The 27,566-nt window shown below is 39.1% G+C and overlaps 1 protein-coding gene across 18 annotated transcripts in view; it reads left to right on the top strand.

Moving 5' to 3' along the window:
• ECT2 (epithelial cell transforming 2) overlaps nucleotides 1-27,566 on the top strand; it is a 130,069-nt gene that overhangs the window by 83,365 nt on the left and 19,138 nt on the right. For 9 of the 18 annotated variants that reach the window (XM_043491566.1, XM_038417116.2, XM_043491567.1 and 6 more), the window contains 18 exons: nucleotides 839-918; nucleotides 1,018-1,110; nucleotides 2,207-2,389; nucleotides 4,049-4,138; nucleotides 5,316-5,423; nucleotides 8,483-8,556; nucleotides 8,683-8,813; nucleotides 10,092-10,207; nucleotides 10,425-10,487; nucleotides 11,061-11,283; nucleotides 13,260-13,396; nucleotides 14,070-14,189; nucleotides 21,346-21,414; nucleotides 22,147-22,257; nucleotides 23,630-23,726; nucleotides 24,930-25,011; nucleotides 25,916-25,994; nucleotides 26,233-26,352. In XM_043491566.1, the coding sequence (XP_043347501.1) occupies nucleotides 839-918; nucleotides 1,018-1,110; nucleotides 2,207-2,389; nucleotides 4,049-4,138; nucleotides 5,316-5,423; nucleotides 8,483-8,556; nucleotides 8,683-8,813; nucleotides 10,092-10,207; nucleotides 10,425-10,487; nucleotides 11,061-11,283; nucleotides 13,260-13,396; nucleotides 14,070-14,189; nucleotides 21,346-21,414; nucleotides 22,147-22,257; nucleotides 23,630-23,726; nucleotides 24,930-25,011; nucleotides 25,916-25,994; nucleotides 26,233-26,352 (1,976 nt within the window). The remainder of the gene's footprint in view (nucleotides 1-838; nucleotides 919-1,017; nucleotides 1,111-2,206; nucleotides 2,390-4,048; nucleotides 4,139-5,315; nucleotides 5,424-8,482; nucleotides 8,557-8,682; nucleotides 8,814-10,091; nucleotides 10,208-10,424; nucleotides 10,488-11,060; nucleotides 11,284-13,259; nucleotides 13,397-14,069; nucleotides 14,190-21,345; nucleotides 21,415-22,146; nucleotides 22,258-23,629; nucleotides 23,727-24,929; nucleotides 25,012-25,915; nucleotides 25,995-26,232; nucleotides 26,353-27,566) is intronic. The other 9 variants (XM_043491570.1, XM_043491572.1, XM_038417119.2 and 6 more) reach the window with 3 other exon arrangements.

Genomic DNA, 27,566 nt, shown 5'->3' with positions numbered 1-27,566 from the left:
TCATTCTAGGTGTATTAACAGGAGTATCATTTGTAAAACACAGGAAGTAATTGTCCTGTTCTGCTTGGCACTTGTGAGGCCTCAGCTGAAGTACTGTGCCCAGTTCCAGGCACCACACTTTAGAAAATTATGTGCGCAAATGGGAGCGAGTTCAGAGAAGAGCAACAAAATGGGAGAAGATTTAAATAAGCAGACTTTTTTTTAAGCCTTTCCTCATAGATTAGGTAATGTTTAGTTTTTAGAAGAAAAGACTGAGGGAGGATTTGATGATCTATTTGACGACTGTTAAGGGTTGTTGTATATGTGTCAGTGATCAGTTGTTCTCCTTGTCCATAAAGGAAGGACAAGAAGTAATAGGTTTAATCTGTAGCAAGGGAGACTTAGATTGGATATTACAAAAAAATTCCTAACTGTAAGGCTGATAGTTAAGTACTTAGAATAAACTTCCAGAGGAGGTTGTAGAATCCCTGTCATTGGAGGGTTTTAAGAACAAGTTAGACAAACACCTGTCAATGATGGTCTAGCTTTACTTAATCCTTTCTCAGCATTTGGGGCTGAACTAGATGACGTCTTGAGGTCCCTTCCAAACCTACATGTCTGACTGATGCACTGTGCAATCCGTCGGCTGCAAGCTTGACTTGAAGAAGCTTTTTAAGGCAGCACCCAGTCTTCAGAGTTGAAGTATTCTTGGTAAATAATACTTTTTGAGAAAGGACTATGGATCTGGCAAGATACCAGTGTACAGTTAGCATGTTTGCCTACATTATGGCTTTGTTTAACATTAGGATTAGATTTTTCTATTGGCTATGAATATTGCAATTTTTTCTCCCCTGAACAGAGGAAATGCCTCAGATTGAAACCAGAGTGGTTTTAATTCAGGAAGCTGGGAAACGTGAGGAACTCTTGAAAGCCTTGGAGGTATGTGGCCTTAACATAAAGAAGTCATCATAATGACATTGTTTTGACAAACTTCATGTAAGTAATTTAATCTCATACTGAAGTTCTCCTCTTCCACAGACCATTAAGATAATGGAAGTCCCAGTTATAAAGATAAAGGAAACTAGTCCTGGTAAATCGGAAGAAAAGCTAATAAAAAGTATAATTCATATGGTATGTCAGGCATCTATGCGTGTAAGATTGCATGCAGCATGTTGCACTTCTCTGGGACTGGAGTGCACAAACACTTAAACTTCATGATATTTGGGTGTGATGAAGGCATAATAGACAATGTTTCCTGTGGTGTGGTTTGAAGCTAGTTGAGTAGAAACTTGTATCAAATTTGAAACTGCAATTTGCTTAAGTGTCCGTTCTGAATCCCTGAACTAACCTATTTGTTGTACTTAATGTGTTCCATGCTTGGATATGGAACACTCAAACTATATGTGTAATGTCCAAATGCACACTTCTGTTTAGACTTTGTAAGTTTCTGCTATAAACTAGCTTCATAATTAGTTAACTGGCTTTTTTTACTCCACAGTGAAAGAGCTGCAATATATGATTGGTGCATGAACAGTTTTGTAAGCATTAAGTGGTTTCTTAATGTGAAGGATTCTAGAAAATGGAGTTTGGACCTGAAATCTCCAGATTCAGAGCAGCCTGTAGTTAAATCTTCTGAAATATGAAGTCTAACTTCATGCAGCATAAAACATTTTTTTATGGTATCTTTTGGTCTGCAAGTTGCAACTTTAAATTGCTAAACTGAGTCTATTTTTAGCGAAAGAATTCCAAAATACACAAACTAAATTCAGATGCCATGAAGGAAAAGATTCACTTTTCTGTTGTACAAGAACAGTTGTATCCAATTGAATTAATATAACAAGATGATCTTACTCTTCTTATATTGTCAATGTGACACTCTACTCCCCCCAAAAAGACTGAGGAAATCCTTAAAGAGAGGTAAAACGATTAATATTAGAACAAATACTTTGGACTCTTAAACAATTCCTTAAATTCAGAATCTGAAATCACTTTAGAAACCTAGATCATCCCTAGTTCAGTGGTAAGAATATACAAAGATGTGGGTGTTTTTTGCATCTTTAAACAGAATATGCAACTTTTTGGAACACTGGTGAAAACTGTAAAGCTATCTTTGATACTAAATTTCTTTAACACTTCAAGGTAAAAATAAACTAAGAATGACATACCTAGTAAATGAATGTTGCAGGAATGACACTTTTATTTTAATATTGTGTGAAAAAAAATTAAGGAAATTAAAGTGCCCTATATCAAGATGGAGTCCGTGGAAGAGTTTGGGGATTCTGAGTCTCCAGAATTTGAGACAGTCTTCATTGTAGCAGACTTTCAAGATTCCATCTTGGAGAACTTGTACAAGTTTGACTGTCGTGTTCTTGGACCTCCAATAGTACTTCATTGTGCTCAAAAAGGAGAGGTAAGGTGAAAGCAAATGACGACCTATTCTTTTACTTTATTTGTTGATGGACATTGACAACACATGTAAATAATACTAACATGAAGAGTCTGACTACTTTCTTCCTATGGTAGACATTTCATTTAAATAGCAATATAGCTCTCCTTATTGTTTACGTAGATGAAGATCTTGTATTGTGATGGGGCAGCTATTCTGAATCTCTAAATTCTTCTGAACCGGAGGCATTGCTGAAAGCTGTAGCAGTCTTTCTTGGTGCAGAATTCTGGTCTTTCACATGTCAGTTTCACAACATACATAAATGGCCTTTTAAAAAATTATATATATATATATAGTAAGCACCCATGTCTCTAAGTGACTTGGGATTTGTTATTGTTCAGCACTTCTGAAAAGTAGGCCATAAATGGAGAGTGAGGTGGCTTACAACTGCCAAGCCAGTGTGCAGAAGTAGCTTAAGCCAGTCAGTTATGTTCACAAATTACTTCTGCTGGAAAAAGTACTAGACCTGGTCTATTCTTGGTTTGGTTAATGGTGTGAAGTTTTTTAACCAAAATAGTCACCTGAGTAAAAGTCCTGGTGTAGATGCAGTTGAGCTGGTATAAAAGTGCCTTATACCATATAGTTTATTCCTTTTCATGTACAGAAATAGGTATACTAGTATCAGCCCCTTTATGCCAGTATAAGTGCATCCACACTAGAGGGATTGTACTGCTTTAACTATACCAGTATATTACTTTGTAGCATCTAGGATGGTTAAAGCACTATAACTTTCTAGTGTAGACAAGCCATTAATGTAATGTGTAGAGCTTCCTTTTCTTAACTCTTTCAAGAGCCTTGGCAACAACATAAACCCCTTCGTTGCTCTCCCTCTTATACTGCTATTTGCAGGTTATTCTCGGAAAGGGAAAGCTACTAGGAATTCAAGTCCTGAGAAATCCAGTTAAATTAACTCTTAAAAAAAAATAAAAACATGTTGGTGAAACTGCTGGTAATGATGCCTATGTTAAGTACCATTTGAACCACCCAAGAATGGGTATGCAGCACAGGCTAAAAGTGTTTTATAATCCATGTTCTAATCCCCTCTAAAGTCTGATGTTGACAAAAGAATATTCAAAGTAGGATCTTTGACAGACAGGAGAAGTGCACAAATACTACTTTGCACCAGGAAGAGGTTTAAGGAAATACAGATGCTAATTACTAACACTTACTTGAAATTAATAAATTATCTGAAATGCTCCTCTTCTTTGGAATACTGCAGTGAGTGAGTAAAGACTGCTTTAGTGCCAGGCGCTTCTGTCCAACATAGTTGCTATAAGGTGCAGAAGAATATATAGTTGGTGGGAAGTAAAGCTCTGTTGCAGGACAATAGTGTATAATATGATCCTATAGGAAACATAGAGGCATCTATGATAAAGTTACAACTGTAACAAGTTTAGAGCACTGCTTCAGCATAGGCTACAGAGATACTTCAATCATTTCACCAAAATGCTGGCAGTTTCTATTTCAAGATGTACCAGAAAACAATGAGCCTTGTTAGTTGGTATCAGTGCATTTTAACCAAGTTAAAATCTTGTAGAGCTACTGTCTAAGTTTTTTGTTTAACCTTTTTTTTTTAAAATAGCTTGTGGTTCTGACTACTGTAATAAATTTATTTGATTTCAGCCTCTACCTTTCTCATGTCGCCCATTGTACTGTGCAAGTATGTTGAATCTGGTGCTGTGCTTTACAGGATTCAGGAAGAAAGAAGAACTAGTAAGATTCTTTTGTCTTACACCCTTGTCCCCTCCCCTTTCTTGGACTGATTAATCTACATGTAACTATGTTCAAGGTAGTTTTCTGTTACATTACCCCTAGTGTACAATGTCTAACAGTTACTAAAGCTTGTATTCTTGAGTACAGATTTAGGATTCTAGGGTCTACTTAAGACACTCTCCTACTCCTGTTGAAGACAGTGGGACTCACTGACTTGCATGGGAGCAGCATTGGACCCTTAGGCAGCATCAAGTTGATCACCTAAGAATTTGACCTGTCACTTGTGTTGGATAACGTACATGCTCTTGAATGCACTCAAGTAAAACCTGGATATCCTGTTCAGAGCATTTGGAGTGTCACTGCCGTGTACCGTAATCTTGTTAGAACTACAGCTAAGCAGCATCGTTCCTGATCAGTAGTCAAATGGGAAACTTTGATATTACAAAAAGCAACTGATAATTCACTTGGTGTCTTATCATATACGCCACTACTGAATTGGTGTTCTGGCATGGTATCAAGGCAAACTGTACTGCTGGAGATGCTGGCAACTGCATGAAGCACAGAGCCAAGACCATCTTCCAAGAGCTAGGAGTTAACTCTGATGTCCTGCCAGACTCAAACTGAGCAGTTGACATTCATTTGTTCTAAACTCCTGGGTGGCTTTTTTTTTTTTGTTTTTTTTCCCCCAGCCAAGTATGTTAGCCTTCATTTCTATTTTTTAATAGCCCAGAATCCAAAGACAACTGCCACTTCTACTTACAGAAGTGGCAGCATGACAACGGGCTATGATATGTTGGGAGTCATCTTGTTTAGTGGCTTTATGGGCTGCTAGGTAAATGTAGACTTTGATGGGGTGAGATGATTGTGAAGCAGCATGAACAGCTAACTGTATAGCTGAGAAAACGGCAATGGTTGCTTGAATGTTTCCTTAAAATACATTTGATACACGTTAAATGCTTCTAAGGCAGGTAACATGGCTTGCCAACCATGTCTCCTTTTAAAAATGACTCCTTTAATAACTACAACAGTACAGGTTAAATGAACATGCAAAAGATTTGCTTTACGTTTAGTTCCACTGTAGTTTATGGTGTATATAACTCTTGTCTTTGTCCCTTCATTAACAGCTGTAAGTTTCAAAAGTGTATGATTCTCTTACTTCCTGACTCTTGCGCTTCAGGTTAAGCTGGTGACCTTGGTTCATCATATGGGTGGAATTATTCGAAGGGACTTCAGTTCAAAAGTTACACATCTGGTGGCTAATTCTACGCAAGGAGACAAATTCAGAGTACGTGAACTTGAGTTGCACTTCGAGCACTTCAAAAAGTTTTTCAGTGTAGATTGACCCCTTCAAATCAGAATTTTTTAACTTGGAGCAGATGCACTTTTGTAATGAAGAAAGTGGGCTAAGTACAAAGGATTAAAGATTTCAGCATATCTTTACCCCTGTGATGTCAAGCTTTAAAAATAACAGGTGGTAATTGTTTAGCTGTTGAAATCAAGAAACAGCCTGTTTTTTAAAAATACCTTTTGTCTAATAGCTCAGTGGTTTGAGCATTGGTCTGCTAAACCCAAGGTTGTGAGCTCAATCCTTGAGGTGGCCATTTAGAGATCTGGGGCAAAAATTGGGGATTGGCCCTGCTTTGAGCAGGGGTTGGACTAGATGATCTCCTGAGGTCCCTTCCAACCCTAATATTCTATGAGTCTAAAGGCTTTGTTATAGATGAAAACAATCTCTGAAAATAAGCATTTTGTCTCTTGTGAAGTACTTAGCATTAAGTTAACTGAGACCACTGCAATTGAGGTTTCAGAGCACTTATCAGCTTGTTCTGCTTCTATGGGTATACCTATGCTACAATAAAAGACCAGCGGCACAGCTCCAGCTGACCCTGGTCAGCTGACTTGGGATGCCGGGCTAACAATTACAGGGTAGAGGTTCAGGTTGAGATCCACCCCCTTTGTGGGATTACATCACAGAGCCTGGTCTCTAGTCCAAGCCTGAATGTCTACACTGTTGTTTTGCGCCCCATGAGCCTGAGTCAGTTGACCCAGGCTCTGTGACTTGGTGCCACAGGTTTTTTATTTTATTGATTGTGTAGATGTACCCAATACTTGTGAAAAGTATAGGGAACACTTGTTGGTATAATGAACATTAAGGGTGCCTTATACATAGCAAATGTCTTTAAGTACTGATCGTATTCTGTCTTGTGTGCTGTGTAACTTGACCGGTATTGGTTGCAACTACTGCTGGCAACTTAATGCATTACATAAAGATACAAAGTGGAAATAAAAATTCCATCTTTTAGGTCAATAGAAGGACCCTACTAGTTATAGCAATAAGCCTTCATAGTCTCATTCTACTATACTAAAACAGCCATCCTTATGTTTTGTCAGTATGTTGATCGTTACAGGGGAATGCTTTGTCTGGATGCAAGTTTACTGTATATATAGCTAATACACTAAGCTATAAACTCTGAATTTTTATTGGTATTTCTGTATTTGATTTGGCACAGACTACCAAAATACAACTATCTCCTTGCAATAAAAGTAGTGATAATTCTGTTTGTGGGCAGGACCCTAAATTATGTCCTGCTGGATGTTCTGAGGGTGGGAAGCTGTCAGAATAAAATAACTAAAAAAGGATACCATTTGGTCAATAACGAACCTCTGTGACGTCTTTGGCTTCAACCCCTACCATAGCAGCAGTGCTCGGCCTTCAGTCTCTCCTGGCAGTCAGCCTCTCCTCTCCTCCTCCCTCCCCCTTTTTTTTTTTTTTTTTAGTAAAAGTTATGAACGGGTCAAGGCCTTCTGTAAATGTTTTGTTTTGTGACTTTTACTAAAAATAACCATGACCCAATTTTAACCTTTAAAAATAGGCTAATGCAAACATCTTCAAAAACTGTAGGCTGCAGATACAAGTCTGTGGTAGTTCTCTTCTTCCCCCCACCGCTTCGCTCTCTTATCTAAGCAAAGGTAGAAACTTTTTCACTGGATAATGTACTTCTAGGCTGCAGCTATCATTGTAAATGGGGTAGAGCTTAATGCTCATGTTTACTGGGTAAATGTTGAAATGGATGTTGTGGCTTTGTCTATTGAGTAAAGATACTTGCACATCTAAAGACTCTCTCTACTGTAATCACTCTAACTACAGTGATCCATGCTACTACTTGGTTATCTGCTGATAATCATAGTATAAGGTGGAGTGCATAACTAGTTGAAGGACTGTACTCGGAGTAATTACCAATGGCTTGTTATCACAGTGGGAAGACTTATCTAGTGGCGGTCCCACAACTGCCCTGTGTTCAGTAGTATTAAATATTTTCGTTAATGACTTGGATAATGGAATGGAAAGTGCACTTATAAAATTGTGGATGACATCACGCTGGAAAGAGATGCAAGCACTTCTGAGGACAATTAGAATCATAAAAGACACCGATAAATTGCAGAATTAGTCTGAAATCAACAAGATGAAGGTCAATAATGATAAGTGCAAAGTACTTCACTCAGGAAGGAAAAAAAATGAAATGCCCAATGCAAAATGGGAAATAACTGGCTACAGAGTATTACTGCAGAAAAGAAACTAGGGGTTATAAGTGGATCAGAAATTGAATGAGTCAATAAAGTGATGCACTTGTGGAAAAAGGTCAGTATTATGGGTCTATTAACAGGAGTGTTGTATGAAGACCTGGGAGGTAAATTGTCCTGCTTTACTTGGCACTGGTGACACCTCAGCTGCATTACTGAGTCCAGTTTTGCTTCCATATTTTAAGAAAGATGTGGCAAATGAGTCCAGAGGAGAGCAATAGTGGGCTAAACTTTAGGAAATGTGACCTATGAAGAAAGACTTTAAAAATTGGGTGGGTTGACAAAGTGGTGAGGGGCCCTCATAAGTTTCCAAATATGTTAAGGACTGCTCCAAAAAGGATGGTGATCAATTTGTTCACCAAGTCCACTGACAGTAGGAAAAGAAATAATCTTACTTTACATCAAGGGAGGCTTTGGCTAAATATTAGGGAATGCTGTCTAATTGTAAGGATCGTTAAGGACTGCAATAGGTTACCTAGGGAAGCTGTGGAATTCCTGTCACTAGAGGTTTTGTAAGAACAGTTTAGACAAACGCCTTTCAGGGATGTCTGCCTCAGTGTGCGCGGATGGACTAGATGACCTCTCAAGGTCCCTCCAGCCCTACATTTCTGTGATTCTGTTTCTCAGAGGAGTAACTTCATCCTTTTTACAATACCTGATTTTCCAAATTTAGAAATGTTGCCAGGAGCCTTTCTCCAAGTTTGGAAGGAACTTAAATGGAGAGTTCACTTCTCATAGCTAATGACTTCCTTCTCCTTCTAGCTTGCTGTGAGTCTGGGAACTCCTATTGTGAAAGCTGAGTGGATTTACAAGGCTTGGGAGAGAAGGAATGAAATGTAAGTGTTCCAAAAAAAACCCCCAAACCCCACTCAATTTAGACCTTTTCTATGATACAAAAACAAGCTTCTATGCAGTAATGACAGTAAATATACAACTGGTTTTAATGAATATTTATTTTTAAGTGATTTCCGTGCAGCTGATGAGGAATTCAGAAATGAGTTCAAGGTTCCCCCATTCCAAGACTGCATGTTAAGTTTCCTTGGATTTTCCGATGAAGAAAGAATTAACATGGAAGAAATGACAAAAATGCAAGGTTATTGTTAATCACATTTGCAATGGAATTTATAGGCAATGCATTTTTATCTTTAAATCTGTCTAAAACTAAAATGCTGACTCTTTGCATGCAGGGAGGTTTGAACAGATCTTCTATTTAAAAAGCTACATTTAACTTTAGATCTCATGGGGCATAAAGCATGTAGCAAAACCAAACTTATTTCGTGCCAAAGTGAGGGGTGGGTGTGTGTGGTGTGTGTTTGTTTGTTTGTTCTGCAACGCTATGGATTCAAAACTGTTGCTTCACTATTTCTCGCCCACCCCCCATCTAATGGTCAAGATTTAACTTTTTAGGAAGTTGGTTAGAAAAACGTGCAATGTGTATGCTTGGCTTCTTCTGACTCAAAGTTGCATTCCACAAATATCTGATCAAGTGTGTTACTTGAAGCAAGTAATACTCACAAGTTTTATTATGTATTTGCAAGAAAATAAATCCCTTGTATAGAATTTATGGCAAAATATTTGTTTCCCTTCAATAGTGTAATACAACGTAATGAGACTACTTGGCTGATTTGATTGGTTTAAGGTCTGTTCTTACTGTGTGTGTGTGTGTGTGTGTGTGTGTGTGGAGAGAGAGAGAGCGAGCATCTTGCAGCAGAAGTTTTTCCTATTCTATAGAACTGCACCGACTATTGTCATGCAAACATTATACAACTGAGCCTTTATCAAGACAGAGAAGGAAGGAGTCTCCCTCTTTCAATGTCCTTGTAGCCCATATGGTACAGCTAGCTTTACAATGTACACAGCTTCCCATTTGTAATGGCTGTGTTTAGGTAAGCCGTTTCTGGCTTGCTCTTTAGGAGCAATGTCTTTTGTGGGAGTCTCATTTTCAGACATTCTCAAAGATGTTCTCCAAACTATTTTTTAAAAATCATCCCTAGTGGCACCTGAGCTCCAGGAGAGCAGGAGATCTCTATCCCTTTTTTTTTTTTAGCTTCCACCATAGCAGAAATTGTGAACTTGGGGAGGGGCTATAGTCCTAAATGGTGCACCTTGGCTTATCGAAGCTGTCCCCTGAAGTTGTACTGCAATAGAATGTCTGCTGGTACCCTCTTCGTTTCCAGAGTGGTGTGTGCTGGGGGTGCCCAGGATGCAGCTGTGTCAAAACTTGCTGACTAACTCCCCCTTCATCTTGCATCTTCTCCCCTTCTTTATTATTCCTTCTGTACCCCAACTTTGATACTACTACAAAATCATCTCTTACCAAAACTTTAGATGCCTAATTCTTCAGTTAATTTGATTTATTCTCTTACTGTAGGTGGGCAGTACTTGCCAGTTAGTGATGACAGGTGCACACATCTGGTTGTTGAAGAAAATACAGTAAAAGATCTCCCATTTGAGCCTCCAAAAAAACTTTATGTTGTAAAGCAAGAGGTTAGTGTACACAGAAGTCTTAGTACTAGAATATTTTTTAAATCATTCAGTATGTTAGCAACAGTTCTATTGGGTGTATATAATTATATATTCTGAATGAACATAGTTACACTTTGAGGATTTTTTCATACATGTAAGTGGTATTGAATATCGCAGGTCAAAAACTTGTATCAAGTTTTTGAAACCAGTTATAAAAGACTTTCTTTCCCCCATATAGTGGTTCTGGGGAAGCATTCAGATGGATGCCAGAGCTGGAGAATCCATGTACTTGTTTGAAAAGGTATGTTGACCTTTAGTAGTATTGTAATATGTTGACTCTCAAAGCCCACATCCTGCAAATACTTAACTTGATTACTGTGAATCGTCCACTGAAACTGATGGGATTACTCACAGTAATAAATTTAAGCATGTGTGTAAGTATTTTAGGGCTTAATTTGGATGCTGATAACTCATGATGACAGTATATTTCTAAAATTCCTAAATTCTCTTGAAGCATTCAGACTGAAATTTAAACATGTGATTTACTTGGACTTTGCTTGCTTAGTAGTCACTTCATGGTGGTCTTGCAGTTATGCGGTACAGAATTTTTAAAGCTGGAAAAACAAATACATATTAGCCTTTTTTTTTTAATAGAAATCCTGTTTAATAACCTAAGGGACTGTAGTGTCTTAAACTATTAACATGTTTGCTGTATAAAACTTTCAATTATTTTGTTTGACCATACAGCAAAATGCAGGCAACTGTGTCTTGTGTAGTGTGTATATATAATCTTTCTTTTCTGTAGTCTAAACAGAAACAAGTTGGAGGCAGTGACTAAAAAAGTACTAAACTGAATTTTCATATCTAATTACAGCCGGAGAGTCCTGAACTCAAAAAGTCAGTGTCGCAACTTTCTCTGAATACCCCAAATAGCAATCGCAAGAGACGTCGTTTGAGAGAGACCCTTGCACAGCTCACCAGAGAAACTGACATGTCACCATTCCCTCCTCGGAAACGCCAATCAGCTGAGCATTCCCTTTCTATGGGGTCTTTACTGGATATTTCTAACACACCAGAGTCCATCATTACCAATGGAGGTAGTTGAAAGAGAGGTTTAACCAAGCTTACCAATGCTTAAAGCAGTATTCTTTCTTTGCAAATTACAGAAGTAGAAAAAATTAGCTATGCTACAGTTCTGACAAATAACTACAGGCTTTCTCCCTTTCAAATTATGCAGGGAGCAGAATAGGAGTGAGGCGTGCAGACACATGTAGCAGCCAGGCCAGCTGTTATCATGTCAGTAGATGTAGTCAAACATGGAGGAAAATGAGGAAAAAATACACATTTACCAAATATAAATCTCCAGATAATGTTACTCCAAAGCATTGTGTGAAACTTGTCAAAAGTCTCCAGCAAACCAACAAGGTAGCTAGCATTAAGTCATCTGGAAACCTAGGCAATAGCATACCTGGAAAAGCGACCGTATCAAATCTCAAAAAAAAGATTCTTTTTCCAAAGGAAAGCAAAAAGATCACTGTAAGGCAGACTTATGTTGAAGCCTTGAAAGATACTTTTGCCTCATGTCAACATCTTGTAGGGACAAATAACATATCAAACGTGCCACAAGATTGTGAAGAACCAACTTGCTTAATTTATGTTGACCAATTAACTAACACAGAAACTAATATCTCTGCATATGGTTCCTGTGGCAGAGAGCAAATTGCAAAATTCACAATTAGTCAACTCCTAGAACTTGGACTCCAGAATAAACCCCAATTCCAACATGCAAGAGAAAGATCTGGAAATGCTACAGATGTAAATATGAATACCCTGACTTGTATGAACACCTATGATTATGTCCAGCAAGTAACCTATGGGCATAGTCATCAGGGAAAGGACAGCAAGGACCAGTGTAGCTTTATAAATGAAACATCTTTGATAGAGGAGACTAATGATTTAGTAGGAGACTCTGAACCTTCTTCTGATTCAAAATCAAAAGCCAGTTACAGTGATACCAGTGCTGCTCTGATAACAGGTAAGAGTACTTGCTGCAGGCACAGTAATGTTGAAGTTGATCGGTACAAATTCAGAAAAATCAGGCATAAACTTCCCTCTAAGCCGTGTTTGTTAAATGTACTACTTGGGACCATGTCATTCTTCAGAATGTACAGAATATCCCAAATCAATCTGAGTCTGTATTCAGAACACCACTAGCTGCACGATTAGTTCCCCAGGATTCTCTCCTGTAGGTTAGAGGTTTTCAGGCTTTGCATAATGTGGACCTTATCTTTAGTCTACCATTTCATTGGCAGTTGCTCATCTTATGACAAATGCTAACATGGAAAAATAACAATGAGGAAAATACTTGCGCTTTTTTTTAAATAGCGTTCAGCAGCTAGAAATAGAAAGGTACCTTCATATGAACAGGCAGCTCTCTGTACCACTAGAGTGGTGCACCATTTTGAGAACTAATCCTATAGGATATAAAATCATATTTTTTTTTAAAAAAAAAAAACCAAAAACAAAACAAACTCCCTTGATGGATATTATCCATAGTGTAATGTCACTGTCCTAGGGCACTTGACAGTCCTAGTAGGAGTTTGACTTTGGGCTAAGGCTATGTCAACAGTATACATCTTACAGTGGCACAACTGTACTGCTGCAGCTGCGCCTCTGTAAGGTCACCAGCAAGCATAATTAAACCACCCCTAACTAGCAGCAGAAGCTATATTGGTAGGAGAGCGTCTCCCGCCGACATAGCACTGTGCACACTGGCACTTTTTGTTGGTGAAACTTACGTCAGTCAAGGGTGGGATTTTTTTGCCTACATTCCTGACTGACCAAAGTTTTACTAACAAATGTGCCAGTGGAGACACAGCCAAAAGAAATCTCCCGCTAATGGAACAAATATTCTCCTTGCATCAAAAAAGATAATATAACCTTTCTACCCCTTTTCGATATTAAAGGGGATACCCTTAACAAAAGCAGCTGATATCTTTCTGATAATCTTGAGAATCCGTCTTGAAGATTTTAACACAATTCTAAAATAGTCTGTCCCTTTCCCTTTCGTCAGAAACACCAAAATCATGTTCAAAGCCTTCCAAAAATTCAACTCCTCTGCCTGCAAAGCAGTCTGCAAGATGGCAGGTTGCAAAGGAACTGTATCAGACAGAAAGTAACTACGTAGATATTTTGACAACAATTATTCAGGTAAGTTGTTAGATTTGTTACTGTATTTAGATGAGTCTCGCTATTTAATTTTCAATCCCACCATTGATTTGCAGTTTGATACAGCCTCCTCTTTGGACGATCTCAAAACACTTAGTATTTATTAAAAACTCCCCTTTTCTTCACTGACGTCAGAAACCTACTCTAGTGAAGAGATGGAGAGAGAGAGGCATAAGACTTCAGAAAAAAGAAAACTAATTTGTTCAGCATGCCTTTTTAAAAAAAAAAAATCTATACAAAATCAACTTGACTAAAATATTGAATGCCATTGAGCTAATTTCCTTTGCAGTAGCTGATCATACACTTAAGAATGAGCTCAAATATGATTATTCAATTAGAGATGTTGTAGCATAAGCCTGTGCCCTACTTTTCTAATGTGGTGGTTACAGAATGGAATGGCCTTGATAATGGATGAATTTAATGCTTTTACTCTCAAACCCTGTATTTACCATGTGGCATAATACAAAATACTCCAGTGAAGTGTAGGAATAAGGAGTTCCTCTTGTCAAGTTTATGGTTTATAGAAAATATGACCAGGAACATTGCAAATCTTTCCTTCACACCAATATTTCAAGTTGAATAGTGGTTAATATGTGTATACGTTATCTCAAAGATGACAGCTGAATCCATTACATTTTTTGTTTTGTTCTTTCAGTTATTTCAAGTTCCTTTGGAAAAAGAAGGGCAGCTTGGAGGACCTATCCTTGCACAGGAGGAAATTAAGACCATATTTGGCAGCATTCCAGACATCCTTGATGTGCACACTAAAATAAAGGCTAGTTTTGTCATACTTATCTCTTTTTTTTTCCTCCAGACCATCAGTTATTTTCCAATTTGAGTTATTGTGTGCACCTTTTAACAGTAGACTTCTGTTGCACTCAACTGGAGGGGGTATCCTTAACTTGCTTGTGTTGTATAATGCTGTCTGGTTCAGAATGACTGACTGCCATGTTTTGTCTTGAGTTGGCTCTATTTCAGGACTGGTGAATGATGTGCAAGTCTAAAACATCTTAAGATCCTGCAGGATCAAAGGTCCTATACATATAAGTAGGTGGTACTTGTAGGTTGAATGTAGAAGACTTCAGACCATTCTACAGTAGATATTGTAGAAACTCTTCATTCAGATCACTCCACTCCGCAGGCTGGCTTGTTCCATTTCCATCTCAATAGCTGCTTTCACAGGGAGATATTTGTAGCTGTGGGATATTTTTTTGGGGGGGGTGTCTTTGACTGACCTGGGCCCACATTCTCAAAAATAGTCTAACATTAGGCTAACTTTCCAAAGTGTTGAACGCCCAGCAATTCCCATTGGAGTAAAGAGCAAAGACACTGAAAAATAACTAGAGGGGTGGGGGGGTGCGTGTGTCTTATTTTTAAAAAGGTTTGTCAGTTTTTTGGTGTCCAGCAGTAAATTCCTTAAAGGGGCCTGACTGTTCAGAGCGGAGCATTCATCATTTTGAGAAAATCAAACCCCTTTAAAAGATGCCTTGAATTGGACACACGCAATTGGTTGTTTTTGAAAAACTTGGTGTAAACTTCTGTCTCTAAAGACTTTAGTATGGAAATGAGGCATGAACTGAAGTTTGGAGTGAAATATAGCCTGTATCACTCAGTCTCTACTCTTAGTTTGGACACTTGATATGCAGATTGCTGTCTAAATTAGCCATTAAGTTTTTTGCTTCAATATGGCATATCCAGGAGCCATAACATTGAATCTCCTGATGAAAGGAGATACAAATTTCAATCAAATGAAGAAAGATTTTTGCTTTTATAGTTTTAGAAAAAACTTAGTATGCAATTGCAAGATGCTATTTTTGGTGGTTTTGGACTTTCAGTCCTGATTCGTATTTGAATAGTCTGGAATAGAGGCTTTCAGACTGCTTGCTTTCTTAAATTAATTTTTAATAATTTTAGAAATTATACTGTATTTTGGGGCATCGTTATCAATGCATTAACTGGGAAGCGCACAACATACACCTGCATGTAGGTGGTGCTCAACTTAAGGTGGAGAAGGTGAAGGACACTTGCCTTTTTCCTCTGTTTTCTTAGTCATGGTGAAAAGGAAGAGCAGCACAGGAACAAGACACTCAAGTGACTTACCCATGGCATAGGCTGTAAGTGCAAAGGCCTAGGATCGAACAATCCTATCTGCCACATGGAGCACTGTAGAAACAGCTCTGCTTGAAGTGTATGCTGGTCTTTTTCACTGTCTGCTCAGGATGCACCAAGTGCTAACACACACCTAGCTCTGACATCAGCCAATGAGTATAAACCTGTGTAGTGTGTGACATGCTGGAACTGAAGTTGGCAACATGGGCGAGGTTTCTGTGGTGCTCTGGTGCAGTTGATAGCTTTTTGTTTAAAATTTTTAAAAAAAAATCAAGAGTTTTAATGGAATAACTATGAAAGCAAATAGAATCACTATTATAGCCTTGCTATTTTGAGATTAATTCAGTTTTGTGTCCTCTGCATAGTCCTACTTGTGAGATGTACTGGTGTGGGTGCAATTCAAATGGTGGAACCTTCTCAACAGTGCCTGATAGACTGCTCATGTGTTTGTCCTATGCTTTCCCTCTGTGTTCCTGACCATTCTGAGCATGAGACTATGAAAGGGTATATGGCATCCTCTTCCACCTTTGTTCCTTCCAACTGCAGCAGTAATTATGTGTGAACCATCAGGATCCATTGAACCTAGATCTTTCTCTTGAGAAGAACTTAATGGTTTATCTAGCTTTAGCTTTACTTTTAATGTATTTTGTAGTGTTAGTTGTGGTAATTTTAAGTTTAAATAGTTAATGAACAGTTTTTATTCTTCAGTAGTAAAGTCTGAGATTCTTCTTCAAGTTGATCCAGACATGTATTCCACTTAAGTGTATGTGCACTGGTGCTAGAGAATTTTTTGTAGCAGTACCCTTAGAGGGACGGTGCTCGCACCTCATGGCTGTAGTCCCTCCCCATCTATGTGAGGCAGCGCCACCCCGACTCTCCGTCAGTTCCTTCTTGCTATCTGTGGCTGGAGTTGGAGCTTGGAGTGGTTTAATCACACATTTCTCTCTGCAACATTACCATCCGTAGCATGCTTTTGTTCAGCCTTTCCCTCCTTTGAGGCAGTGGGACTATCCCAGAATGGGTCATAGGTCCAACAGGAGAAAGTAGTCTGGCTCAGGGTTAGGTCAATCTACACAAAACCAAGGCCATGCTTTGCAGCCTGAGTTTGGCTCCCTGTATCTTGCAGCGTGGCTGCTGCAGGGCTGAATGAAGAGGAATAGCAGTGTTCGGGTGACTGTCCCAAGTCGTCCTCAACAGTAGAAAGCCCTCCATCAAGGTGGCCTATTCAGCGGTGTAAAAGGGTCTTTAGTGTGGTCATTAGCCCACAAAGTCCAATCAATACTAGCTTCTAGCCAGGACATTTTGGAGTACCTGCTGCACCTTCAGAAGTTGGGGCTGGTGATGACCTCCTTGAAAGTACATTTGGCCAAGATATTGGCATTTCATCCGCCTATTCAGGGATGATCAGTCATCTCCAATGCTATGGTGGCAAGATTTGTGAAAGGGCTCCTTTTGTCTGCATCCTCCGGTTCGACAGTCTTTCCCAATATGGAACCTTAAGGCTGCAAGGACTACATTAATAAGACCTCCCTTTGAGCCCCTGACATTTTGTCCATTCCTGATCCTGTGTCAGAAAACCACGTTTTTGGTAGCCATAACATCTGCTACCAAAGAAATAAGTTGCAGGTTCTGATGGAGAATTGTATACAAGGAGGCTGTGCCAAGGATAAAGTGACTTTATGATTACTCCCAAAATTCTTGTTTAAAGTGATTTCTCAGTTGCACTTGAACCAGGTGATTATATTTACCTGTGTTCCGTCTGAAGCTGCATTGCTTTCCAGAGGATCAGAGTCTTCATACATTAAACATCAGGCAATGCTTAGCCTTCTACCTGGACAGGAGCAAACTGTTTTGTACTTTGCCTCATTTGTTTTGTATGTAGATCCAATGAAAGGTCAAGCAGTCTCTTACCAGATCTCCAAGGGGATAACATCCTGCATTAAGACTGTATATGAAGTAACTTCAGCCGCACCCCCTCAGCGGGTATGAGCTCTTGCTATCGACATTGCTTGTGCTCTTGTAGAATTTCTCATTAATGTTTCCATATGGACATCTGCAGGGCTGCTATTCGGTCATCTCTTCATATGTTCACAAACCATTATGCCATAATCGCATCTTTTGGGATGAATTTGAATGTTGATAGTGACCTGCAGTCTTCGTCTAGGTAGACTTCAAACCCCGTTTCCTAGGGCGGTACTGCTTGTGAGCCACCTAAGTGGAATACATGGCTGCACTGAGTCAAAGAAGAAACTGTTACTTACTGTAATTTGGGTCTTCAAAATGTGATGCAGATATTTATTCTATGACCCACCCTCTGTCCCCTCTGCAGTGGGATCTCAACTCCAGGCACAGGTGCCAAAGAACAGAGGGAAAATTGGGGTGGTGCTGCCTCATGCAGTCTTGGGAGGGGCTACCATCATGAGGTGTGAGCACTCTCCCTCTATGGGTACTACTAAACAAATCTCCAGCTCCAGCACGCTGGGCACACGCACGCATAAGTGGAGTACACCTCTGCATCACATCTCGAAGAACCACAGTTACAATAAGTAACTGTTTCTTCCATGATGGATTGAGAAGTTGAGACCTGGCTTCCAAAGGTGCATCTCTCATCAAACAGTCTTTCCTTTGTTGGACGTCCACACAACGAGCTTGGTGTGCTTCTGAGCACTCTTAAAGGAAAGTGGACCCTCTGAATCATAGCACTTGTACTCCAAGGGTATGCGATGACTGTCAGAACAGGGCTGAAAGCCATATTGTTTCAAGAAATCCTGGGTGCAAAGCTACCCAGATCTGACACATCTTATCCAAGGTGAATAGGGCACTGATGTTCCTAGTATGAAAACGGCAACACTCTCTTCCAAGATCTCACTTTCGTAGCTTGTATCGCTTTTTGAATAAGCCTGTTATAAGACAAGGCTCCTATGTTTCATCAAGGAGTATCAAACGTGAAACGGCATGAAGGTATTTAAGAAGCCAACTCAAATCGTTCCTCCTACACGAGCATACACAAGCAGGTCTTGAACAAATTTAAGGTTTTTTTTTTGTAATGTGCATTGTTTGCCTGGACTGCTCATCCATTTTTAAAAACAATACTAGCTGCCTATTTAATTTTAAAAACTGCAAAAAATACCCACCTCCCTTTCCATTTCTTATAAGTAGTCTTGAAGTTCCTATCTCCTCAGTGTGATAGATATGCTTGCTTTTGATCTGCTTAGCTCTTGGAAGTCCAGGAAGGCTCCAGGCTGCTGGCCCTGTGCTGCCCAGAGTCCCTATAACAGCTCTGCCTGCCATTAGGGAATTTTTTCCTGAGAACCCCCTGTAACATTTCACAAACCCCCAGAGATTCACAAACCCCAGTTTGGGAACCACTGCCCTAAGGGGATACAAAGAAACCTACTGCTAGTTTTTATCCTCAGATCTTCCACCAGGGAGGGTTGTTAAACAGATTTGTCCATAGATGTTTTGCAGCGGAAGTGAAGCATTTTTTGACTCTCCCATTAAAGTTGTTTCTCCCTTCTCTATTTTACATACGTCAGGTCCAATAGTTTCTCCATTTGTCAGATCCACAGTCTGAGGAATAATTGGAATGTTTTAGACATACTGTGACAGAATGCACCCCTGTATTCACACCCTACACACAACAGTAGTGACCTTTGTACAAGGTATGCATTGTGAGGTATCATTTGAAAACTCATAACTTGCTTATCCATAATACCATGGTTAAAATGTGTGTGGCAGCATTATAAGTAAAGTTATAAACATCCCCCTGTATAATGTTCAGATGCATGTAGCACCAAACTGGTCATACAGACTTGTCTTGAACAAAGGAGTATGCATCACCAAGCAGAATATTCCAGGTAGTGGTGGGAGTGGGTGGGTGTGAGGCTAAAAGATCAATATACGTACAGACACAAGTTCAGTTCTTAAGGTTCAGATACATAGCTGACATGGTAGTTGCAAAGAGTCATTAGGATATAGTCCAATGTTTATATTTCAGGGCGATCCAATCAGACCGGGGGGTCTCAGTCCTTGTGACTTAGACTTCCCCTGCATGAAACCTCAAGCAGATCTGAGATGATGGAATCAAGACCCAACAGTCTCTTATACAGTTTTCTAGTAGCCACTTGACCATACAGACCTGGGTAAACAATAGGCTTTTGATGTAACCTTCTGCTTTCTAAACACCACCAGTAATTAGTTACGCAAATTAACATAGGGCAATTTATTCATTAGGTAGTCTATCACAAACTTCAGAGACATACAGACTATGACATTACTTCATCCAAAATTCATCTAAATGTTAATATTCCCTTTTGAACTCTGAATTAATAGTTTATAGTTACAGACAGGAACGGTCTGTTCACATGGCTAACTTTTGAGATCCAGTTAGTATCACTTCTAATATAGGTTTGCATTTCAAAGTTCTAGCCCATCTACCATGAATGGCCCTAATTATCATTCGCATACCTTTCTAACATGACTTTAAAGGTGCGCTCTGGGTCGTTCAGCCTGCAAGCTGCTTAACCGTTTCTGAGGGTTTCATGAGTTATACTTTTGTATATAATTTGCTGTAATTATATAGCAGTAGTAGCAAAAAATAGTTTGCATAATTATATTTTAATTTGTTTTCCTCCATGTGACATTATCTAAGGAAGCTCAGACAGGTAAGAACCCAGCAGGGAACATCCTTCCACACAGATTTTGTCTCCTGGTTCTCAGCTGGAAATGCTTTTCAAAGGGGGACTAAAACTATAAAAAGGAGGGCAAACACCCAAAGAGACTTCTTTCTCTCTCTCTCCCTGCCCCTTTCACTCTTTGCACCTGAGAAGAAGGTGCACACAAGAAGCAGCTGTTGGACTCTGGGGTAGACACTCTGACCTAGAGGTTGGTCAGTAATACTGTTTGAAGCATATGGTGAGACACTTTGCTTGAATCTAATATAGTTTAAGTTGGACATTAGAAAGCATTTTATCTTATGTAAACTTTTCTTATTCTTGTACTCAAAATTCATTTCTTTGTCGTTTATAAATTATCTTATTGGTTTTATCTAATCCAGTGTGTTTTAAGCCAGTGTCTGGGTAATGCCATTTAAGGTGGCAAGTAGTTGTATGTTCCCATAATAGACTTATATATTTGAACTGTCCATGAGAGGGCTGGGCAGCACATTCCTGGGGGGGGAATCCAGGACTGGGCATGTGTTGGGGTCACCGTGCAATATAACCAACGCAGAGTGTGACTGATAGGCTACAGTTACACAAACGCATCTGGGAGTGACCTGCACACTGGCAAACTGTTCATTAGTGGTCCAGGTTGAGAGCTAGGACAGTAGGGCATTGCAAGGCACTTCAGATTGCAGGGCAAGGGTGACACAGCACGCCACTGGTCTTGATTACACCCCAGTATGTCACACTTCACAGGTTCTGTTATCTCTATCTGGGTTGGAGGGAGAAGAAGAAAGTGATAGTTTTGTCTTAGGAAGGGTTTTCATTCTCCCCCATTGGGAGTTAATATCCCATTTGAGAATGCAGGAGCTCTCATGTCTATTTATCTGCAAACTGGGAGATAACCTTGTATTGACTTACACTTGGATGATGTTTGGAAAGCTGTTTCACAATGATGAATGCGAGGCATTTGTATGATTTGTAAGCTTAGAATTGGAGCACAGTTCTATAGCAAGTGTTGGATTCCATGGCAATTGCCACACAATGTCAGGCTTTGAGTAAAGAAATGTATAAATACTAGCTGTACAACTTAGATACATGGCTCTTTTAAATCAGGCTGCTTATTGTCTTCCTAATACAATTGTTTGTTTTATATTCCAGGAAGACCTTGAAGGCCTTATGATAAACTGGGCTGAAAGCAAAAGTATTGGTGATGTCATTCTTAGATATGTAAGTTATTTTTACAGTTACTGTAAACTGGTTTTTACTAATGTAAAAAAAAGCTTTGTACAGATGTTTATCCAAACTCTAGAAACCAGGCTTGAAATGTTACAAAGAGATTTTTCCTGTAACCTCTGGTATTCCACTGCTGTTTGAATAAACTGGGAGCACCAAGAAAACAGCCTGTCAGTTTTGTAATTGTGTGGTTGTACTTTGCTTCCACTTCATTCCTAGTGAAAAGATGCATTGGGGCGGGGGGGAAGAGGATGGTTGAAGGAATACATTTAAACCAGCTCAGAGGGTTAGCTGTTTTAGTCAGACCAGGATTTCCTATCCCTTGGTAATGAATATGCAAGAAGGTAGGGACAAATGCAGTTCTAGGGAAACAATAATTGGAATACAGTTGTCCAGTGTTCTCCCTGACTATTGACAATAGGTTTCATTTGCCCTACTGTGGCTATATTTTCAACTGTCACGTTCGCACATCTTAGCCCAAGATAAAACTACAGGCAACCCTATGATTTCTTCTGTAGGATGAGGAATACAATCGGTGAAGAAAAGGGGTTCTGTTTTCAAGCTTCAAGGAAGGTGTGGTCTAAATAGTAAGACCCTCGGAAGTCCAGAGTGGAAAATGGCTGCAGCTTTCAAAGCTGTCTTACTATTGTAATACAATGTACATAAAGACTGCTTGCTTGTTTACCTAAGGTCTATGCTTAAAGCATTTTGCAATATTTTTTTCAGTCAAAAGACTTGTTGAAAACATACCCTCCTTTTGTGAATTTCTTTGAAATGAGCAAAGAAACTATTATGAAATGTGAAAAACAGAAGCCACGGTTTCATGCTTTCCTAAAGGTATTTATGCATTGAACTTTATTTTCAGCAACTCTTTGAATATATTACTGAGACTCAAGTTTAATACCACTAAAAACTTCACTAACTCAGTAAATCAGTTAGGGGAAGGAAAAATACAATAGAACTGTAAATTCTGGCCATGGGATAGGATGGGAGGTTTAGGCACTATAATCCTCACTAATTCTTCAAACCTTTATAGAGAAGTGGCATTTAGCAACCGGTATGGGACATTAGTGTCTCCAGGGTAACAGACTGACAGTCTGAAACAAGGCTGTTACATTTAAAATGTAACAATCATCAGCACCTCCAGAAAGTGTTAATATCACTGTGGAATTAAGTTCTTGAAAACAAATGAAGGGTATTTTGCTGCTTCTTAGATGAGCAACCTATTTTTCTGGACTAAAACAGAGATTTAACTCTCTCCTTGGTTGAGTTTTGGCTACTTCCAGTATGGTAGGAGGTTGGGGGTTTCTAACTACAAGTTAGCTCTTCATAGCTATTAAAAATAAGATGGAAGACATTGGGTCAACTGGTAGACCATGTTAATGCTTCCATCAGGGAGATCAGGGAGCCACATTCACTCAAAAGATTTTTATGAGCATGTTCAATAGTTACAACAGTCAGGATTTTGTCAGCTACTGCCCTCTATAACTTGTCCTTCTTGGGAAGTGGTTATTCAGAAGGTGGTCAAACTCTGGTATTTGAAAGTCTTGGATTGCCTTAATTCTTAGACCTGTATGCGGAATACTAATGACTGGTTTCTTTTGCGGATTGAGCGATGGATAAGAATTGAATTGGATAGCAAAACTGACAGACTTAACACCTACTATCAACCTGATTGGGGGGGTGGATAGGATTGCACTTGGATGCTACTGTGCCCCACCTTTCAGACTGCCCGAAGGAGGGGTGCTATTACTAGGGGATCTTTAATATAGAAGCAAAGGGGTTGGGAGTGGGGGAAGGGTTCCTTTTAGACTCTAGTGGAGTGATAGCTTGGTTACACACAAATCTAGGTAATTGTTCAAAAATAGGCTTTAGACCTAGTTTTAACAAAAGCTGTGTAAATGGTGCTGAATGAGCACCCAGGGGTGTTGCAGTAGTCCAGAATTTTCACATATGCTGTCACTTGTATTTATAGATTCTCTTTTAATACTGTCTTTTTTGGCATAAATTATGCAAGTGGTAAGAGAATTGAAAGTACTCTTTAATATACTATCTTGAATTATAGCTTCATATCTCAGGAATGTAACTGAGAATCAGCTATGCTTAAATTTTTATTTTTTTATTTTTTTTAAATTCCATGTTGGATTTCTTGAGCAGAAAAGCCTGCATGTTGCTCTGGTGTAAAATGCAATGCCTTTCTCCTTTCTAGATAAACCAAGCTAAACAAGAGTGTGGCCGTCAAAGCTTGGCTGAACTACTCATTCGACCAGTTCAGCGGTTACCTAGTGTTGCTTTACTTCTAAATGGTAATTTTTTTGGTAACGTTTTGGGTCAGACACCTGGCTTATTAGGCAGTAAATGAAAAGTGGTGGTTGCTGTTTAGATGAATTAGAATCTTATTTCAATGTTCCAATCATAGTTGGTAAACCCAAGAGCCAGATTGTGTGGTATGTATTTCAGTAGATTCAGTTGGTCATATGCTTCACTTCAGCATACAGGTATAGGCAAGCCTCTACTCTGTGGAAATGGTGTATATGCTCTAAATCTTAATCTATTTCAGCTCCCAAAGCCACAACCTTTATGCCAAAATAATTGGGAACACTTCAGTGTCATAGCATGAACTACTTTCTGTCGTCATTTCAGTTCTAATGACTCAGTGTGTGAACTGCTACTTGATGTAGTAACAGTCATTATGTACTCCTGAGTGATTTACTTGGGATGCTCTTAAAGGCACTCTAGTTTAAACATCCCTCTTGCCTTAAATCTACTACCTAGCAGTATTAAAGTAGAGCCTAAGACCTCTCAAACACATTGTTTTATTTTACTTTGTGCCTGTGACAGAAGCTTATGTGTAGCAAGTTTTGTAATTTTTTATATATCTGACTATCTTGTGATTGTCCTGTTTTTTTGGATCTTTCAACCCACAAAACCAACCCCTGCCTCTAAAAAAGGGAGAAGATAGTTTTAAAAGAAACTCAAAAGAGAATGTGAATGCACAAAAACTGGCAGTGGACTTCAAGGCAGGGTAGTACTCTTGAAAGTTTTTTCAACTTTCTTAATTGACTAGATTTCAGTTTTATGTTCCTTCACAAGCACTGTAAAGGGTAGAACCTGATATTTGTTGCTAGGATTGGAGTGTAGATGACTTTTTTCCAAACATAAACATGGGTGTACAAAAATACAAACAGATGGCTTGTTAAGTGGCTAGATTTTTATGGAAACTGTATATGCAAATGGAACATGCAGACGTGAAACAGCAGTGAGCGCATGTGACTCATACCTCTTGAATGAGTGTAGGTGAGCATGAAGGTGATTGAAAACACCTATGAGTGTGCGAGATTGATTTCAGCAGTAAACTCGCTAATAAGTTGCTTTATCGTGTTGGGCATGAGGCTGCATTAACTTAACAATGAAAAGTAAGAGGTCTTCCTGTCATGGGAATTGTAAAGCAAAAGTTTTAAATGATTTATTGTTGCAGAGATTCAACATTTAACATTTTCCTACTGCAGACCTTAAGAAACATACAGCAGAAGACAACCCAGACAAAGGCATGCTAGAGAGAGCCATTGAATCACTAAAGGAAGTGATGACGTAAGTGACGCTTTTGATATGAAATATTCTCTCAGGTCTTACTGAGGTATCTTGCAAAGCTGTGGCACCCCATACCTCTTCAACATTCCTCCCACCCCGTGCCAGAGCTTTCAAGGGAATCCTCTGAAAGCGGCCTCATAGCTATCTTTTGCTATGTGTGCCTGGGGAATTCCTCCCTCTTGGCCCATGTTGGGTCTAGCACTTTTAGAGCTCCCTTATGCCACTCTTAGTCAATGTAAAGGAGATCTTTACACACATGCACACCCCGCCTTGACTCACCCATTATCTTGACTCCAATGAACGCTATTGGAAGGACATAAACTACTGGTGGAGGGTCAGTTTCTGTTGTGTGTTGTGTAACTGTGTAATATAAGTGTTCTCCGTCTTGAAGTTTTAGGTTCTAAGAGTCTTGCAGGTGTAGGATGTACCCTAGTGAGGAAAGATATTCAACATTAGAGTAATGCTATATTTGTCCAATACAAAAAAATTATTCATGAACTCTAACTAGCAACAGTTCACTTACACATGCCCAAATCTCTTAAAGTGAGCATTGCATTTAATTCAAAGGACAGAACAAAAATGGCAAGTACTTGACACTGTTGAAAATCAGTTTCTGCTTCTCTGTTCATAGTTGCTGAGCAGTTTGCTGGTTTCTGCTAACGTGTAACTGCATTGTTCCAGATTTGGATGCACATATATTTAATGCATTGCACATGGAAAAGCAGTTCACTTAAATGATCATGTTTGTGGTGGTGGTTATTTTAATTTGAATGGTCAATTACTGTATACATTGGTGTGCCTGTGGGGACGATATCTTGGAATGTTCAGCTTCACTTTTGTGTTTTAAATTTAGTTTGATATGTTCTTATTATTTAATACTGATAAACCAACATGCTTTCCTCAGACACATTAATGAAGACAAAAGGAAAACAGAAGCACAAAGACTCATCTTTGATGTTGTGTACGAAGTTGATGGATGTCCAGTAAGTTACTTCCCTCAAGCTGACCTGTAGAATGACTAACGAACTGATTTAGCTCTTGTGTCAAAATTCTACTTAACCTGATTACCTCTGTATAACTCTTGTGTTTAGAATGTACATTCAACAATATCAAAGGTTAAAAGGTCATTCACGATACTATATTTCCAGTATTGAGTTGAGGGAGTGATAGTTTGGCTCGTATTTATTAATGTCTAATGAGCTGTTCATTTCTACCATTTAGGCCAATCTCTTGTCATCTCACCGAAGCTTAGTTCAGCGATTGGAAACGGTTGCACTTGGCGATGACCTCTGTGACAGAGGAGAACAGGTCACGCTCTTTCTGTTTAATGACTGTCTAGAGGTAAGGCTGTAGAAAATTCTCACTGAACTGAGGCATTGCAGAATGCTTTGTAACTCAAACTTTAGTATAAATAAGCAAGTTATCCTAAATACTGAAACCCTATGAAGAAATAGTAAACAGAGAGGGCAAGTTGAACAGTTAGCCTGCTATCAGTATTGCCTGTTTGTTGGCACTACTGTAGAGATGTCTTGTATCCCTAATGAACTGACTATGTATTGGCAGTGAAAGACATTGTTATGTTGAAGCAGCATATGGAATAATACTGTCCGCTAAAGTAGAAGGATGGTGCTTCAGTATCTCTTGCTCTTCCACAGGACATAGTTCCTTGGAACAAAAATTAAATAGTGACATAAATGACAGGTTTCAGAGTAGCAGCCATGTTAGTCTGTCTGACATAAATGAGTTTAACTTAGTTATAATTTTCTTCTAGCCTATGTCTTCTGATAAATCACTCAATTTTTCATAAGTAAATGCAGTACATAAAGATAATGTTCGCCTGAATGGGTGAACACTGCTTGCATCTCTCAAAGCTTTTAAATTACAGCAAGTTTGAGCATTTTACTTGTCCCTAACACGTCAACATCCATTTTCCTCTAAGAAGTAGAAGATGTTAAATCTCAGCATGCTTGGGATTGGATTGACAACCTGGATTTCAGTAGTTAAGTGTGTGTGTGTGTGTGTGTATGTATGTATGTATGTATGTATGTATGTTTGAGTTACTTTCAGCTTGTAGTGAATCAAGCCTTTGGTGCGTGCGTCAGCCGCTGGCACTATTGGAAGTGCTGGAGATACTGGCTTAGCACATTTTGCTTCTTCTGGGTCTTATTGGTATTTAATATCAGTAAATGGGTCTCTCTCAGATAGCTGCTTATGTACACATTTTTGTGTAGTCTAAAGTGTCCACACAAGCAGTATAACCAGTAATTGCTGTTGGAAAAATGAAGACGTGGTGGGGGAGCATAATTGGGCTTTGGAGGCTTAAGTGAAAAAGAGAGAGAGTATTCTTTACAACCTCAACTACTGTGATTTGGTTCAGAGACTTTCATTAAGGAATTTAAAACTCGCTACAAAGTCTGCCCAAAGAAAGACCACAAGGCAGTTTAACAACTTGGACTAGTGTCACGCCACTACAGGCAAGATAACTTATTGTATCACTTAATGACAAAACAAAGCTGAGCTACTTTGGCCCAGAGAAGCACCACTCTGCCAAAAGA

Source organism: Dermochelys coriacea, chromosome 9 (genome assembly GCF_009764565.3).
Source record: "Dermochelys coriacea isolate rDerCor1 chromosome 9, rDerCor1.pri.v4, whole genome shotgun sequence".
NCBI lineage: Eukaryota > Metazoa > Chordata > Testudines > Dermochelyidae > Dermochelys > Dermochelys coriacea.
This window is presented reverse-complemented; position numbering and strand designations above follow the sequence as displayed.